At 47.2% G+C, this 16,693-nt stretch overlaps 1 protein-coding gene and 1 long non-coding RNA gene across 2 annotated transcripts in view; one reads left to right on the forward strand and one right to left on the reverse strand.

Moving 5' to 3' along the window:
* The window catches only part of LOC123929796, a 108,581-nt gene that overhangs the window by 19,089 nt on the left and 72,799 nt on the right, over nucleotides 1-16,693 (forward strand). The gene's annotated exons all lie outside the window — the stretch shown is intronic.
* Nucleotides 13,326-13,734, reverse strand: LOC123929795 (ATP synthase subunit f, mitochondrial). Its single transcript, XM_045985854.1, has one exon. The coding sequence runs from the start codon at nucleotides 13,707-13,709 to the stop codon at nucleotides 13,443-13,445; it is 267 nt and encodes an 88-aa protein (XP_045841810.1). The 5' UTR covers nucleotides 13,710-13,734; the 3' UTR covers nucleotides 13,326-13,442.

A 16,693-nucleotide genomic window follows, 5' to 3' on the forward strand; every position in this document is an offset into this window, starting at 1 on the left:
TGGGAACAAACTGGGGTGCATCCAATATTGGGGATTCTTGTTCAACAGAGCAAATGGCAAGTATGAGTGGACAGAAGGAATCAATGTGTTCAATGACGAACTGCGGGCTGGATGGGATAAGGTGTGGAGACCCCCCAAGGACCCCAAGACCATTTGATTGAATTGTTTATTTCCGTCACTTTCTCTTCCTTTAGATCTGAGCCTCTTGAGATCAGGGAGGCACACCGATGCCTGGCAGCTTTGCACAGAGCCAGGCACAGATGGGCAAGTCCATACATAGCAGTCGTCTGGAAAACTGCCCCTGCGGATCTGTAGTCCCCAAGCCAGTGGTGACTCCTTTGTTCTCCCAGTGCTGTTGCTTCCGATCCCACCAAACAGACCTCTTTTTTCCCAAGCCCATCCCTGGCCACTTCACCCTCTTTCGTGTCCCCTCTACACCTCCCCTCCCCCACCCCCTCCCAGAAACACAAGGAGTCTGGGCTCTGAAGAAAGAGTGCCTGCCCAGATTTGATCAAGACACAAGTGAGAGGCAATGATTTGTGAAGAAATCCTGGTCCCGTCTAATGGAATTTTCCCAAAATAAATTCATGTAAACAACTTCCCACAAAGAGGCAGTCAGGGGAGCTGGGTGTGTAAACAGCGTGAACAGTCGCAAGTACTATGGGCTCCAGGGGTGCCATGTCGTCTGGAGGGGGGGCAGTGGGGAGACTCCCTTTAGCAAAACACCTTTGGCTCCAGTCCTTCTGACATCATAATGTCAGCCAATTCATTAACTTAAAAAAAAATCCTTATTTTACTATCATCCCCCAAACATAGCAACACCACTTTGTAGCTAAAAAGATTGCAGAATGGATTTTGTTTAAACTTCTCATCCCATTTCCAAACGAATCGAACGAGGAGATATCTTCAGGCCTCAAGAAAGTGGGGGCAGGAATGAGGTGGGTGGAGAGAGAACAGGGAGGGGAGAGTGGTTGGAGGAAAAATCCCTGGAGAAAATGATGTCTCTTCGGTGCTCAGTGACGGGTATGAATAAACCCATACAGTTCCTAGAATTAGATGAAAATCTGCTCTTCTTAAGGCACTCAGGAGGACACTGAATGCTTGTGGCCTGGACATCCCTAGCCACGTCCAGATGGAAGATGGCTGGGCTGTGTGTCCGGCTGTGCAGACCAAGCTTCCGGAGGGAAGTGTGTGCAGGGAATCTGTGTGGACACACCTTTCCCCCAGACATTCTTCCCAGCCCAGTCTGACTTCCCCAAACATGAGCTGTTTTCAGGATCCTGCCATTGCTAGGGCCCGGACAGAGACTTGTATTCAGGTTCCCACAGGCCCCCTGGGATGCTATCATGAGACTTTTAGCAGATTGCATAATTTCTCTGGGTCTCAATTTCCTCACCTCTGCAGTGGTCACCTGGATAACATGCCTAGCCCTGTGGACTTCAAAGAGCTGTCAAGTTCAAGTGGGACATGACTGTAAAGTTGAGGGATTTTGATTATAATAATCTTCTTGATTCTGATTTTTGCTTAAGCCCTATCTTGGCTCAGTTGGATATTGGTGAGAAATCTGTCTTTGCAAAAGTCAGGGGCAGGGAAACAGGAAGAGTGGAGGGGGGTGGTACCTGGAGTCAGTGGGAGGAGCCAAGATGCCTCTGGGAATTAAAAAGGGGCAGAGGGGAAGGGGAGGCCGGTGTCCACCAGCCAGACTGATGTGCCCTGTGCAGGGCTCCAGAGGATCTCAGGACTGCTCTCTGCCAATCTCTTCTTTTAACCAAGCCAGAAGCCTGCTGGTCTTGATGATGAAGATGCTGACTATGGCCTTCTAGCCCTGGGTTTTAATTTTTTGGCCCCTGGAAAAGCGTTATGCATCCCCACTCACTGCCGTGTGACTTTATAGTGCTCTCCCACAGCAGGCGGAGATCACTTCCTTACCCGGTTGGTGTTGGCTCCTCCATCCTGACTTGTTATGTCCAATGAGATGCTAAAGAGGCAGTCGGAGACCTTAAAAGTGCTTGTACAGTTTGGCCTCTTGTGCTCCTAAGATGTGCCGTGAAAACATGTCCCAGTAGCTGCTGGTCCAAGAATGTGTAGCTACACGGGTAGACCAGCACTCCCCCAGAGCCTGGAGCCATGCACAGCTGATCTAGGGCCTGTCATAAAGCCACTCCAGGCAACAGAACTGACCTGGACACCCATGCTTGTTGTTGTAGGTTACTGAGTTTGGGGGAGTGCTGTGATGTAGCATTGTTTGGTCTGACACCCTGATATGAGGATGGCACACACAGGCAGTCCTCACTCTCCCTGTTTCCGTGACAGCCATGATTGGCAAGTGTGAAAACCTGGTTCTGATGCCCACATGGTTCAGTTAATATAGTACCGTGCAAAGTTGAGGATGGCCTGTAAGAATTAATCATAAATTTCCTTTTTAAAAGAATTAACAGCAGAAACGTACTCCTCACATTTGCGGAGGCTGGAAGTCCACAATTGGGATAACTGGCATGGGGTAGGGGGGAGGGGTCTCTTCTGGGTCGCAGACTTCTCCTTGTGTCCTCATGTGGCAGAAAGAGGCCTACAGTCCTGAGGGGTCTCTTAGAAGGGCATCGGTCCCACTGATGGGCGTTCCACCCTCATGACCAAACCAACCCCCAAATGCCCCACATCGTAATACCATCACCTTGGGTGGTAGAATTTCAACATAGGAATTTTGAAGATACACAGACTTTCAGACCATAGCACTTCCTTAATTCTCATCTAATCCCCTGGTCACACTGGATGACCTACCCAGCCATGTTCCTGCGAAAACAGAGGCCATTGGGATGGAAACTTTGCCAACCTGTCACCACACTCCTCTTAAAGGAGGGGACCTTATCTCCTTCTCTTTCTCCTGTCAGAGAGGATTGCCCTTCTATTATGTCCTTTATCTTTGCTCTTAAGCTTTAAAGGAGAAGAAATACAGAGTTAGCAAGAAACAATTGTAAATAATTTATTTCCTCCTCTTTATAGTCTGGGTTCTTGCCATAGAATCAATTTCCATTCACCCCTCAGCCACAGAGTGTGGCATTTCCTTGAGTCATCCTCCTGAAATGTTTAATGAAGAGCTTACATGCATCTCAGTTGTTAACATTTTATGGATATTTTCTATTCTTTATAGCAGCGAACATTTCCTATTATTTTTTTATTTTTAGAAAGATTTTATTTATTTACTTGAGAGAGAGAAAATGGGGTGGGGGGAAGAGAGAGAACATGGGAGAGGGGAGGGTCAGAGGGAGAAGCAGACTCCCTGCTGAGCAGGGAGCCCCGTGCGGGACTCAATCCTGGGACCAGGGTCATGACCTGAACTGAAGGCAGATGCTTAACCAACTGAGCCACCCAGGCACCCCAACATTTCCTTTCTTTTTTTTTTTTTTTAAAGATTTTATTTATTTATTTGACAGGGAGAGATCACAAGTAGATAGAGAGGCAGGCAGAGAGAGAGAGAGAGAGGGAAGCAGGCTCCCTGCCAAGCAGAGAGCCCGATGCGGGGCTCGATCTCAGGACCCCGGGATCATGACCTGAGCCGAAGGCAGCAGCCTAACCCACTGAGCCACCCAGTCGCCCCCAACATTTCCTTTCTAAAAAGCATCAGGTCCCCAACATATGTAGAGCACCAGAAGCCCATGACGACATAGAAAGTAGGATGCCATATGGCTTAGTAAGTATGAGCTTGACCTCTGAAGTCAGGTAGTCTTAGGTGTAAATTCTGACTTGGCCACATTCCACCTTTGGGACCTGGACCATTTACTTGGCCTCTCGGAGCCTTAGGTGCTTCCTTTCTGTAGCAAGGATGATCATTTTTGTCAGAGGGACATGAAATGGGTTATTAACCTTTTTAGTACAGAGCCTGCACCTGGTATGTGTATCATTATTATTAGCTATTATTTTGGATGTGAAATAATGTTTGTTTCCATAAAGCAATGTCTTCACGACAGGGCAAACATAGTGACGATGTAAGTGGCTGTGAGGAGATGGAAGGCTCATTTGCTGAGAGCCTTCTCAGAGCAGGAGGTCATCTTGTCCGTACACGGGACAGGGGGAGGACGGGGATCCCAGGCAGCCCTGGGCTCCACAGTGTCACCTGGGTGAAGTGATGACGCTCTTCAGCCTTCTTGAGTTCCATTCCTTCATCCAAAGGCCTTCTCTCTTTTGTCATCTGCTGCAGAGTGAGTCCAGTTGCTGCTGAGGAACCTCTAGGAAACAGGGCTTAGTTCACTTAAAATAGGGGGTGAGGGTTGAGGGACAGAGGAAGAGCCATTTGTTTGGAATGAGGAGGGCCTGTGGGCTGGGGACACACAAGGTTGGGATTATGGGCATGAGCTCTGGAGTGCTTGCCCCTCTTCTTCCCCTCAGGGCTATCAGAAAGGCACGGCTCTCTTGCTTTAAAACTCCCCAAGTTGGAGGCTTGGGCCACCTTCTCCGACGACAGCCGCGATGACAGTAGCATTAAGCTTTAGTCCAGAGCCACGTGCAGTTTCTGTGAAGCATGTTCTTTGGTTTTGGTTCTCACAGCTCTCCGAGGAAGAAGGCAGGACCGGAACTTCAGCCTCCGTATTGGAGAAGCAGCAAGTAAGAAATCTCAGTTCGTAAACTCAGATGTGCCAGTATTCAACTGAAATTTCTGCTTCCTGCTCCCATCGTGTTGGGAGGATACGATTTCATGCTTGGTCCATTCTTTCTCCTGTGCCCTGTGGCATTTCCTATGGCGTTTTGTCTAAGTTCCGAGAGACAGACTTGTCTTCACGGGTCTCCGCTGACATGTCCCTTTTCCTCTCTGGTTCTCGGTCAGCGCAGTCACCATGGCATCTGCAGTTCCTTATTCCTGATTGCAAAACGTCTGGCTATCTCTCAGGTAACACATGGGCCTCCTCAGCTACACCGGAAACAGCCACCTGCTCCCTTGCCACTGTGGTGGTGTTTGACTCAGCGAGGCTCCCCCGGGTTCTCCTTTCCTGGACATGCACACAGCCACTCCACTGTGGACTTGTCATCAATGGGATCAATGCCACCCCCACCACAACCAGCTAATGAAGGCTTTATTCATCATTAGCCTCTTCTCCAGTTGCTAATTCGACAAAGGTAGGAGAGTTCAGATGCCGTAGAAGTTTGTCAGTCCCCTGACAGATGGCTGTTCCTCCTCAGAAGGTGGCTCTCCAGGCCCCCTTCCTCCTGGAGTGCACTCATCCTCAGCATTGGCTTCCAGAGTTGCGGGGATGTGTTGACACTGGGACAGGGGACAAAGGAAGAGCTTGGCATGTGTTTCCGGGCCAGGCCTAGAAGTGCCCCACATCACTGCCGAGCACATTCTGTTTGCTAGGACTCAGATGCGCGGCTACACATTCCTGCTGGGCAGGCTCCCTGAAGGCCCAGGATGGAGGGGTGAGGAGCTTGGTTAACAGCTAGCCTGTCTCTGCCACCCCATTTCTTCCTCATATGAGGGGTAAGCTTTATTTATTTATTTTTAAAAAAGATTTTGTTTATTTACTTGACAGACAGAGAGAGATCACAAGTAGGCAGAGAGGCAGGCCGAGAAAGGGGGGAAAGCAGGCTCCCTGCTGAACAGAGAGCCCAATGTGGGGCTCAATCCCAGGACCCTGAGATCATAACCTGAGCCGAAGGCAGAGGCTTAACCCACTGAGCCACCCAGGCACCCCAAGGGGAATCCTTTAATCAGTCTTGGATCAAGCAACCTAATTCCAGTTCGTCATATAATTGCTGGGTCCTGAGACCCCAGGGTTTCTATTTTTGAGAAATCCAAGAAGCTGGTTCTTTGCTTCCGAGGTAGTTTTTCTTCCCTGAAGAAGTAGATGCTGAGACCTTCCAGGAATCTGGGTAGGGATCTGCATCACAGTGAATTTATGTTGATCATGTCTTTCCTCCTATTCCTTTCTTACTTGCCTGTCCACCAGTTTCTCTGAGCTCTCTCTACTCCTTTCTAAGGGACCCTGCCCCCACCTTATCAACGCCTCCTGTTCCCCAGGGCTCCATGCTCTGCTGCTGCTGCTGGAGATTCATATCGGTATCTAAGCTGGGTTCTGGGTCATCTTACCCACACTGACACCCAACGCCTCATTCAACTAACACTTACTGAGCACTTCCCTCTGTAACAGGCACCGTTTTGTGAGCTTTTCAGGGTGACATGCCGCAGAGAATGTAATCTTTGGGTTGGACAAACCAGAATCTGCATTCTGGCTTGGTGGCTCAAGTACAGGATGGTGGGCAAAGGAACTTACATTTCCTGGGCTTCATCCCCCTCGTTTCTAAAGCAAGGAAAATAAAGCCAACTCTTCAGGATCTGTGTTGAGGATCACACATAGAAGGGTCGTGCACAGAGCTGTCCTCACTTCCCTGCAACAAATGTATAGACCCTTCTCTCTTTGTTCTCATTTTCTCCTCTGTCTCCTTCAATGCTCATCCTTGCACACGTGCTCTGGACCCTAGCCCCCAGGACCTCTCAAGGCCCTCTCCTCATCTTTATCCCCTCTCCTGACTGTTGTCTTTGGGCCCTCCCTACTAGATCATTCCAATCAGACTCTAATAACTGCCTGAGTTTTTCGACTTTTTTTTTAAAGATTTTATTTATTTATTTGACAGAGATCACAAGTAGGCAGAGAGGCAGGCAGAGAGAGGGGGGAAAGCAGGCTCCCCGCTGAGCAGAGAGCCCAATGTGGGGCTCGATCCCAGGACCCTGGGATCATGGCCCAAGCCGAAGGCAGAGGCTTTAACCCCCTGAGCCACCCAGGCGCCCCTTTTTGGACTTTTTAAAAGGGTGAAAAACATCCCTTGAGCCCCCTCCCCCATCCTGCTCCAGATCCTACCTTTCTTCTACTCCGCACCCACCCCAGACATGAGTGATGAAAAGGACTGCCCGCACACGCTGCCCTTGCACCCACTTAATCCAATATGGCACCCACTCTACAACTTGCTGAGGCTTCTCCTGCCAAGGTCACCAACCGCCACCATGATGCCATACACAAGGTCTCCTTCTCTGTCTTCATCCGACTTAACAGTAAAACAGCTATGGACCCTGTGGACTCTTCTTTCCTTTATAAAACATTAGTTTTTCCTGGTTTTCCTCCTATTTTTTGGGCAGTTCCTTGTCAATCTCTTCTGCCTGCTCTTATTTCTCTTCCTGCCTTCCAAATGTTGGGGTCCCTGGTCCTGAGCCCTCCTCTCTTCTCTCCCCACAATCTCTCCCAAGTGATTTTACTCATTCTCATGACTTGACATGACATCTATATGTTCTCGTTCCCAAATGGATAGCTCCTAAATGCTTATTTCTTTGGAATTCCAGATCTCCATAGGGAACAGCCTGCATGACATCTCCAAAGACATCTCTTTATCTTGCCAGACACCTGTTCCCCCTTCAGTTTCTTTCCCCATCTCCATTAACTGTCATCTTCATCCTCCTTCTTCCCTCCCTTCCCACATTCACTCCATTACGGTCGTGTTGATTGTATTTGCAGGAGAATCTCTGATGTCCCCACACGGGCTTCCTCCCTGCTTATTATCGCTTCCTTTCTGAGGTCCTCCGTTCTACTCTTCAGGTTATCAGCACAGCAGTCGTTTGAAATGTAAATTAAATAACATCTGAACCATATGCTCATGCCTGAAACACTCTGCTGGCTTCCCATGGACTTGGAGGGAGGTGCTCTGTTCCTCCTGTGGCACATGGGGTCCAGTGGGAGCTGCCTTCTGCCTCTCCACCCCCTGCACCCCCCCTACCCCCTGCCGCCCTGCCACCTTACCTCTCCCTAGGGCCCTTTCTGTCAAGCTTGCTGCTTTGCAGCCACCCTGGCCCTCTCCTTCCAGTTTCCGATGGCACAGTGTTCATGGCCACCTCGGAGCCTTGGCACGCAATTCTCGGCTCATCACCTCATTCCTGTGCCTCCTTTCAGTCCCGGCTTCAGTGTCGCTACCGCCAACCTAATTCCAGTGCCTCCTCCTATTTCTCTTGTTCTTCCCACTCGTACTCTCTGTTTTCTTCCCGGCACTCATCACGGTGGGTGATTATATAATTGTGTCCTTGCTTAGTATTAGCAGTCAGCCTCCCCAGCCGACTGTCAACTCTGAGTGCAGGGCCAGGTGTCTCTGGCTCATACCCGCGGCTCCAGTCCCGGCACCCAGTAGAAACTCAATAAAGAGTCACTGTTGAATAACAGCTAATAGTTCATGAGCTCTTACTGGGTGTCGGGCAGCCTTCCAAGTTCTTTGCTGTATTGTCTTATTCAATCCTCAGACAGACCTATGATGTACGTGCTATTCTCCACCTTAGAGACAAAGACATGGAGGCACAGGGAGCTTAAGTAACTTGTCCAAAGCCACCCAGCAAGGAAGTGGTAGAACTTGGATGTGAACTTCAGGTCCTCAGGTCTTAATATCCTTGCTCTGCCACCACTCAAGAGTGAATGGACAAAGTCGGTTCTCAGGAAATGGAGCTGTGTGTGGGGGGTGGTTTCCACTTGCTTCTCTTGGGACTGAAGAGGAGGGGAACTCAGAACCTGGGGTCATTCCCCACCCCGTCCTATGGCATCTCCATAGTACCTTAGTAGTACCACAGTACCATGATCCCTACCAGTTGGTAGGTCAGAGGGACTCTGGAGCCTCAGGTGTGTTGGGAGTTGGGGGAAGCCCAGGGTTTCCAGACACCAAGGAAAATGTTGAAAAGGTCGCCCCAGAAAGGAGGCCATCCTCTGTCCTAAGGCAGCAGGAGCAGGGAGGAGGCCTGCCTGGGCATGTTCTGGTCAACTTGGTGAAGTGTTCTCCGACCTGGGACTCCTGGGATAAGGGACTACAGTGGAGGATAAGCAAGTTTTAAAAATGGCATTGAATGAAACAATAATATTTGCATTTCCTAAATCTCAAAGCAGGGGAAGCCACTGGCTGATCCTGCTTTGTCATGCCTCTAAGCCTTTCTTTGCTCCCTTTGCATCCATTTCCCCTAACCCACACCCCCTGCAGCCCCAAACCACATGTGGTGTCCTCTGCCTTCTTCTCCTACCCTCTTTGGGGGCAAGGATGGGGACTTTTTCAGCCTGTACCCCTTGGTCCCATCCCCATAGTGTTCTTGGCACTTAGTAGATTTTTTTCTCATGCTTGTTGAACTGATGAATTCCTCTGATTCCTCCAGGCTGAGTTGGCTACTTTGTCTTCTGTGTTATCTTCCTAAACGGTACACACTTCTATCACAGTTGCAGGCCCATTGCACTGAAGTATTTCTTTCTTCTTCTACCTCCTGAGTTAGACTGCGAGCTTGTTGGAGCCAGGGGCCATGCCCCAATCGTCTTTATATCTTCAGTGTTGAGCACTTGTGTTAACTGAATGAATGAATGAATGAATGAATGAATGAATGAATGAGTGGATGGATGATCTTCCTTCCCTAGCAGGTCTGACTTTGGAGCAGTGCCCCCCAGAGGTGGGGAGGTGAAAGAGCAAATGGAGAGCGGAGAGCCTGGCCCAGGAGAGGGCTAGCTGTGGGATAATTCCGCACGGAAAGGTCCTCCGGGTTTATATTTCAGCTTTTCTCATTGTCTAAAGACCAGGTACAGCTCGGGGAAATAAGACGCATGCAGTTACATCCTAAACATAAACAACTGCCTTGAGAACCTGCTAAATACATCACCGGACCTATATTTATTTCATTTTTCTGGATACCTACAAATAAGGTATCATCATTTGCATCACACAGATAAAGATGCAGAGGCTCAGAGAAGGGGAGTTCCTGACTGTCTTGTCTTGTAAGGTAGACAGAACCCAGTGTCCATGGACACCTTCTTGACCACTACGTTTTTCTTCCCTCAGAGGAGAACTGTAAGTAGATCAAGTTATGCTCCCTTCCTGACCACAGGGCCTTTTTCAACCAGGTGGCCTTTTGGAGACAGTGTTCCTTTTCCTCCCTAGGACCAGGCTGAGAAAGTTGGAAGATGGAGGGGATGTCTGCCACACCTTACAGCTGACCACCAGGTGGTGCTGTTGGCCCAACATATGATCTTAACTACACTGGCCTTGTGGGGAGTGCCAAGGTGCTTTGAGAAAGAAGCATTCAATGTCATCAGAGCCTCTGGTCCTTGACCGTGTTCCCATAAGTCACCTCATTTGAGCCCCCAAACTGCCAAGGGTGTTGGCATCTCCATTCTTTGGCACCTCTGAGAATTTAAGTAATTGGAGTGAAATTCCCAGAGTTACAAATCGGAGAGTCAGGCTTTGAAACCAGGTCTGTTAGATTCCAAATCTCTGGATTCTTGGAATATAAAGGAAGGCAAGACCTGACTTGTGAGTTTCACAGCAACCGGCCAGCCTCTGTTTTACCTGGCCTAGCTGGAAGTGGATTATCTGGGAAATGGCTGCACTGTGTCAGACCCCTGGCCAAGTTTTAAAGAACTGGGATCCACAGGGGGTTCTGTTGGGGCACACAGACATCTCTGCACCCCGTAGAACACTGTGTCATTTCTTTTCTTGACAAGTGATGTTAGTCCCTGGCGTTTTCACATCTTCGTGTGTTCATTCTCTTGGTGGAAACTGCAAGTTCAGCTTGGAAGTATGGATAATTCATGTGACCTTCTGGAAAATACCATCTTGCATCTTCCTGCTTCTGAACCTACAAGTCAGCTTTTTAATTTTTTTTAAATTTTCCTCATTTTTCAAGAAGATACATCCTGATCTGTATTGAAAGTTGTAATTATAGAACAGAAACAAATTCAATAAAGAACAGGGTTACATAGGACAAGGGGAAATACAGGGGAGGCATATACCATTGATTGAAACAAGAATATCAGTACTTCATTAACAAAACGATTGCTCAACTACCAATGTCCTGAGAGGCTGATGAGAGTCTGGACCAGGAGGAGTCACGTTGGCCATGATACAGGCTTCCGTGTATGCTCTGGGGTGTGGATTAGATCTAGCCCTCAAAACAACAATTGTGGAGAATGTCATTGTCTTTATTTTATAGAGGAGGAACACACAGCATCATGGCTCAAAGCATGGTCTCCGGTGTCAGGTCCCTAGATCAAAACCTCCCTCTTCCATGGAGCTACAGGTCTGAGTCTACCAGATGCATCTGCGTATTTGCAGGTGTCTCACCCTGCCTGGGACCCACAGAGCCTCAAGGATGGTACTGGGAAGGGGAAGCCCACATGGAGGGAGCAGTCAAGCCTGCAAAACACCCAAGCAGAGTTTTTTAGGGTGACTTTGGGATCTGGGACATTTGGCTACCTGCTTTGTAGCCTTCACATTTCCCATCTCTTGGGGCCCCTCAGTCCTTTCCCTCACTATGTCTTTTGCCCAAACAGATGATCCCCAAGTCCTTTCTCCAACCACCTGGAATGCCCCATAACCCCTTATTCTTTTTACCCTTCCCCAGTGCTCAGGAAGAGTGACTTCACATCATTGTGCCCATCCCGTCGCCTCCTCGTGGACCCAAATCTTCTGTGAAGACTTACTCCTTTTCACAAAGAGCCCTTCCTCCTCTGTTCATCCTCCCACATTCTCCTAAATAATCAAATAGGAAATAACTTGAAAAAAAATTTTTTTTTGGTTTTCTAGAAGAAAGTGGACCCCAAGTTTTTTGAAAGTATAAGAACTGAGCTGGATTCTCCAGGCCCTCCACCAAGACGAATACTGCCTCCCAGTTGGAAATATTCCTAGTCACTCTCTCTAGAGCTGGCACCTCTCCACGGGACTCCAGGCCTCCTATCTTCTCCGTGAATGCCTGGACCAGCCAGCTCAGGAATCTGGGCCAGGGAGTGGCCTGTGCTGGGCTCTGTGGTCATCACCAGGGCCCAGCAGGAAGTGATGACTCCCTGTGTGGCTAAGTATGAGCTAAGCATTCTCTAGTTTTTATTTTTTGATCCTCACAATGACCCTGCAAAACTGCTATTTTTGTGCCCATTTTACAGATGAGTGAATAGGGTGCAGAGAGGTGAAGTAACTTGTCCAGTTTTCTCAGATACTAACTGGCAGAGTCAGAATCAGAATCCAGACATTAAAGTCCTTGTTCTTTCTACTGCTTCTTGAGTAGAAGCCCCGGGTGGGAGGGGGTCGTGGAAACATCATGTATCAGTTTCTGGTGGCTGCTATAACAAATTAACCACACACAGAGTGGTTTACAACAGAAATGTATTCTCACAGTTCAGGAGGCCAGAAGTCTGAAATCAAGATGTGAGCAGTTCCACATCTCCTCTGAAGGCTAGAGAGGAGCACCTTTCCTTGCCTTTTCCAGCTCTTGGGGTTCTTGGGCACAAGGCAGCATCACTCCAATCCAATCTCTCCCTCTGCCTTCGTGGGAGCTTCTCCTCTCCCTGTCTCTCTTCTGTGTGTTTCTTATAAGGACACTTGTCATTGGCTTTGGAGCCTACTTGGATAATCTGGAATGATGTCATCTGGAGATCTTTAACCTCATTACAGCTGCAGAGGCACTTGTCCCAAACACGGCAGAATTCAGATGTTTGGGGAGGTGGACATGTCTTTTGGGGTCCACCATTCAACCCCCTACAGACAGCCATCCTCCAATAGGGAAAGCAGGAGTTCCCTTGTCTCTGGAGCTCTGACAGCTAAGGTTGGGGCCAGAAGGAGTGGAAACTTAAGGGACACAACTTTTTACTCATTGTAAATAAGAACTTTCTGGTGAGTCAGCATGAAGCGAGGTGGCATGTGCCACCTATGGAGGCAGCAAGTTCCTGTCCTTACAGGTGAAAATCAGGGCTGATTTATCTTTGGTATGGTCGCCACAAGGCAAATAATACCGTAGAGGCCCTGAACATGTTTTAATTGCTTTTAAAATGAGAAAAAAAGGGACTTTGGGGGGTGCCTGGGTGGCTCAGTGGGTTAAGCCTCTGTCTTCAGCTCAGGTCATGATCTCAGGGTCCTGGGATCGAGCCCCGCATTGGGCTCTCTGCTTGGCAGGGAGCCTGCTTCTTCCTTTCTCTCTCTGCCCGCCTCCCTGCCTACTTGTGATCACTCTCTCAAATAAATAAATAAAATCTTAAAAAAAAAGAAAGGAAAAAAGGGACTTTTGAATTGAAGAAAATATTTTCTTATGTCATTTTCATATATTAGTCTCTATACCAAAGCAGTAGTAAAATATGGCTTACAATTTTATTTTAATTTTTTCCAGTTTTTAGTTTTAGTTCCAGAGTGGATATCATACAGTGTTATATTAGTTCCATACATCACCCAGTGCTCATCAGGACAAGTGCACTCCTTAATCCCCATCACCTATTTCCCCCATCTCCCTACCCACCTCCCTTCTGGTAACCATCAGTTTGTTTTCTTTTTTTTTTTTTTTTTTTTTTTTTGAGTACCAGTCATCTTTTATTGGACGTTAAGTCTGAATGAGGATATGAAAGGATTCAAGGGTGCCAAGCAAAGGTCACGGTCAGTAATGCCGTGCGTGCCTCCACCCTGGGCCCTCTTCAGTGGTACTTGCGTAGCCGCTCGTGTTTGAGTTCCTTATAACAACGAAAGTAGTTGAAGACCACATAAGCTGCCAGCACCATAGAAATCCCAGCGACGCCCCCTTTCTTCACATTGACATACTTGTTGTAATACCGGTAGTAACCTCTTTGAAATGCGCCAGCAATGCCCTTAGGGGTGAAATCCCGCATCAGTATCCAGCTGGGTAGCTCTCCTAGTTTCACATCCAAGAGCTTCTTCTCCTTCAGGGGTACAACTGACGCCATCTTGGAGTCCTGGGTGTCCGCTTCGCCGGGCTCTGCAAGCATCAGTTTGTTTTCTTTTTTTTTTTTATTTATTTTATTTATTTGACAGAGAGAGAGAAGTCACAAGTAGTCAGAGAGGCAGGCAGAGAGAGAGGGAGAAACAGGCTCCTCACTGAACCGAGAGCCCGATGTGGGGCTCGATCCCAGGACCCTGAGATCATGACCTGAGCGGAAGGCAGAGGCTTAAACCACTGAGCCACCCAGGCGCCCCATCAGTTTGTTTTCTATAGTGAAGAGTGTGTTTCTTGATTTCTCTCTCTTTTTTTCCTTTGTTGGTGTCATTTCTTAAATTCTTAAATTCTTACATTTGAGTGAAATCACATGGTGTTTGTTTTTCCCTGATTGACTTCTTTTCCTTTGCATTATACTCTCTAGCTCCAGCCATGTTGTTGCATCCCTTTTTATGGCTGCATAGTATTCCAATGTATATCTATACCACATCTTTTTATCCATTCATCTATTGATGGACGTGGGCTGCTTCCATAATTTGGCTATTGTAAATAATGCTGCAGTAAATATAGTGTTGTATATATATATATCCTTTTGAATTAGTGCTTTTGTATTCTTTGAATAAATGTCCAGTAGTGTGATTACTAGATTTTAGGGTAGCTCTTTTTTAATTTTTTGAGGAACCTCCATACTCTTTTCTATAGTGGCTGTAACAGTTTGCATTCCCACCACAAGTGTTCCTTTTTCTCTGCATCCTTAGCCGAAGGCAGAGGCTTTAACCCACTGAGCCACCCAGGCGCCCTTTTCTCCGCATCCTTGCCAACACTTGTTATTTCTTGTGTTTTTTGTTTTAGACATTTTGACATGTGTGAGGTGTTTTCTTATTGTGGTTCTGATTTGCATTTCCCTGAAGATGAGTGATGTTGAACATCTTTTCATGTATCTTATTGGCCTTCTGGATATCTTCTTTGGAGAACTGTCTGTTCAGAACTTCTGCCCATTTCTAATTGGATTCTTCATTTTTTATTTTAAAAAAAGATTTATTTATTTATTTATTTGACAGAGATCACAAGTAGGCAGAGAAGCAGGCAGAGAGAGAGAGGGGAAAGCAGGCTCCCTGCCGAGCAGAGAGCCCGATGCGGGGCTCGATCCCAGGATCCTGGGATCATGACCTGAGCCGAAGGCAGAGGCTTTAACCCACTGAACCACCCAGGCGCCCCAAGGATTATTCATTTTTTAAAAAAGATTTTATTTATTTGAAAGAGAGAGAGAGAGAAAGAACACGAGTGGGGGAGGGGCAGAGGGAGCGGGGAAGCAGGCTCCCCACTGAGTAGGGAGCCTGATGCAGGGCTCAATCCCAGGACTCTGAGATCATGACTTGAGCTGAAGGCAGATGTCTAATGGACTGAGCCACCCAGGCACCCCTGGATTATTCATTTTGTGGTGTTGAGTTGTGCAAGTTCTTTGTGTATTTTGGTTACTAACCCTTTATTAGATATCTCACTTACAAATATCTTCTCCTGCTCCTCATGTTGTCTTTTACCTTTGTTGATTGTTTTCTCCTCTTTGCAGATGATTTTTATTTTGATATAGTTCCAATAGTTTATTTTCGCTTTTATTTCCCTTGCCTCAGGAGACATAGCTAGAAAAATGTTGCTATGGCTGATTTCAGGAAAATTACTGCCTGTGCTTTCTTCTAAGATCTTTATGTTTTCAGGTCTCATGTTTTGGTTTTTAATCTATTTTGAGTTTGTTTTTGTGTAGGGTGTAAGAAAGTGGTCTGGTTTCATTCTTCTGCATGTAGCTCTTCAGTTTTCCCAATACCATTTCCTGAAGAGACTATCTTTTTCCCATAGCATGTTCTTGCTTTTTTTTAAAGTTTATTTTTATTTATTTTTTTAAAATATACACACACACACACACACACACACACACACACACACACACATGAATACTACTCAGTCATCAAAAAAGGAAACCTTGCCATTTGCAGCAGAGTGGAAGGAACTAGAGGGTATTATGTTAAGTGAAATAGATCAATCACAGAAAGACAATTATCGTGTGATTTCACTCATAGGTTGAATTTAAGAAACAAAATGGAGAATCATAGGGGAAGAGAGGAAAAAAATAAAACAAGATGAAATCAGAGAGAGAAAAAAACCATAAGGGGCTCTTAATCATAGGAAAGAAACTGAGGGTTGCTGGTGGGGAGGTAGGGGACAGGGATGGGGTAATTGGATGATGGGCATTAAAGAGGGCACATGATGTAATGAGCACTGGGTGTTATATATGATTGATGAGTCACTGACCTCTACCTCTGATACTAATGATACATTTTATGTTAACTAATTGAATTTAAATTAAAAAATTAAAAAAAAAGAAACGTGCCCAAAATTTTAATAGCTACTATGCAATGGACACAGGTCTATTGGAAGCCAGTTCTCTCTGATTCCCCTGGGTATCCTTCCATTGCATGGTGTTGCCTCCAAATTCCTGGACAGTGTGTTGCAGAAGGAGAAAACCACTGGATGGGGGAGGGGAGAAGGAGGGTGGCGCCAGAGTTGGGATGAAGCTTCTCATTCAGGACTTTTGGGCTCCAGAGCCCCAGGATGGCTGGAGTGAAAGGAAACAAACTGGGAGGTCAGCATGACCAGAGCCTTTACTCAGGCTGATGGGGGAGAGAACGCTCTGTGACCTGGGCTGCAGCATTCCTGCGGGTGAAACACGAGGAGATGGACCTGATCCCCAACATTCGAGGATGGGATTCATCTGTTCCTTGGCCTCCTACAGCTCACCACCCCAGCTTGCTTGGAGGCCCCTCAGGAGCAGGGAATAAGTCTTTTGTCTTATGTACCCACATTTAATTCTTTCAGTATCCTCTTCAAGATTTGTGCCTCAGTGGATACCACTTGTATTCCCATATACTGAATATGAGCCTTGAAATTAACTTGACTTTTCAGAAAGTGAGTCCTGTCCTAAACCAGAATATTTATGGA

This window comes from Meles meles, chromosome 18 (assembly GCF_922984935.1).
Source record: "Meles meles chromosome 18, mMelMel3.1 paternal haplotype, whole genome shotgun sequence".
Taxonomy (NCBI): Eukaryota; Metazoa; Chordata; class Mammalia; order Carnivora; family Mustelidae; genus Meles; species Meles meles.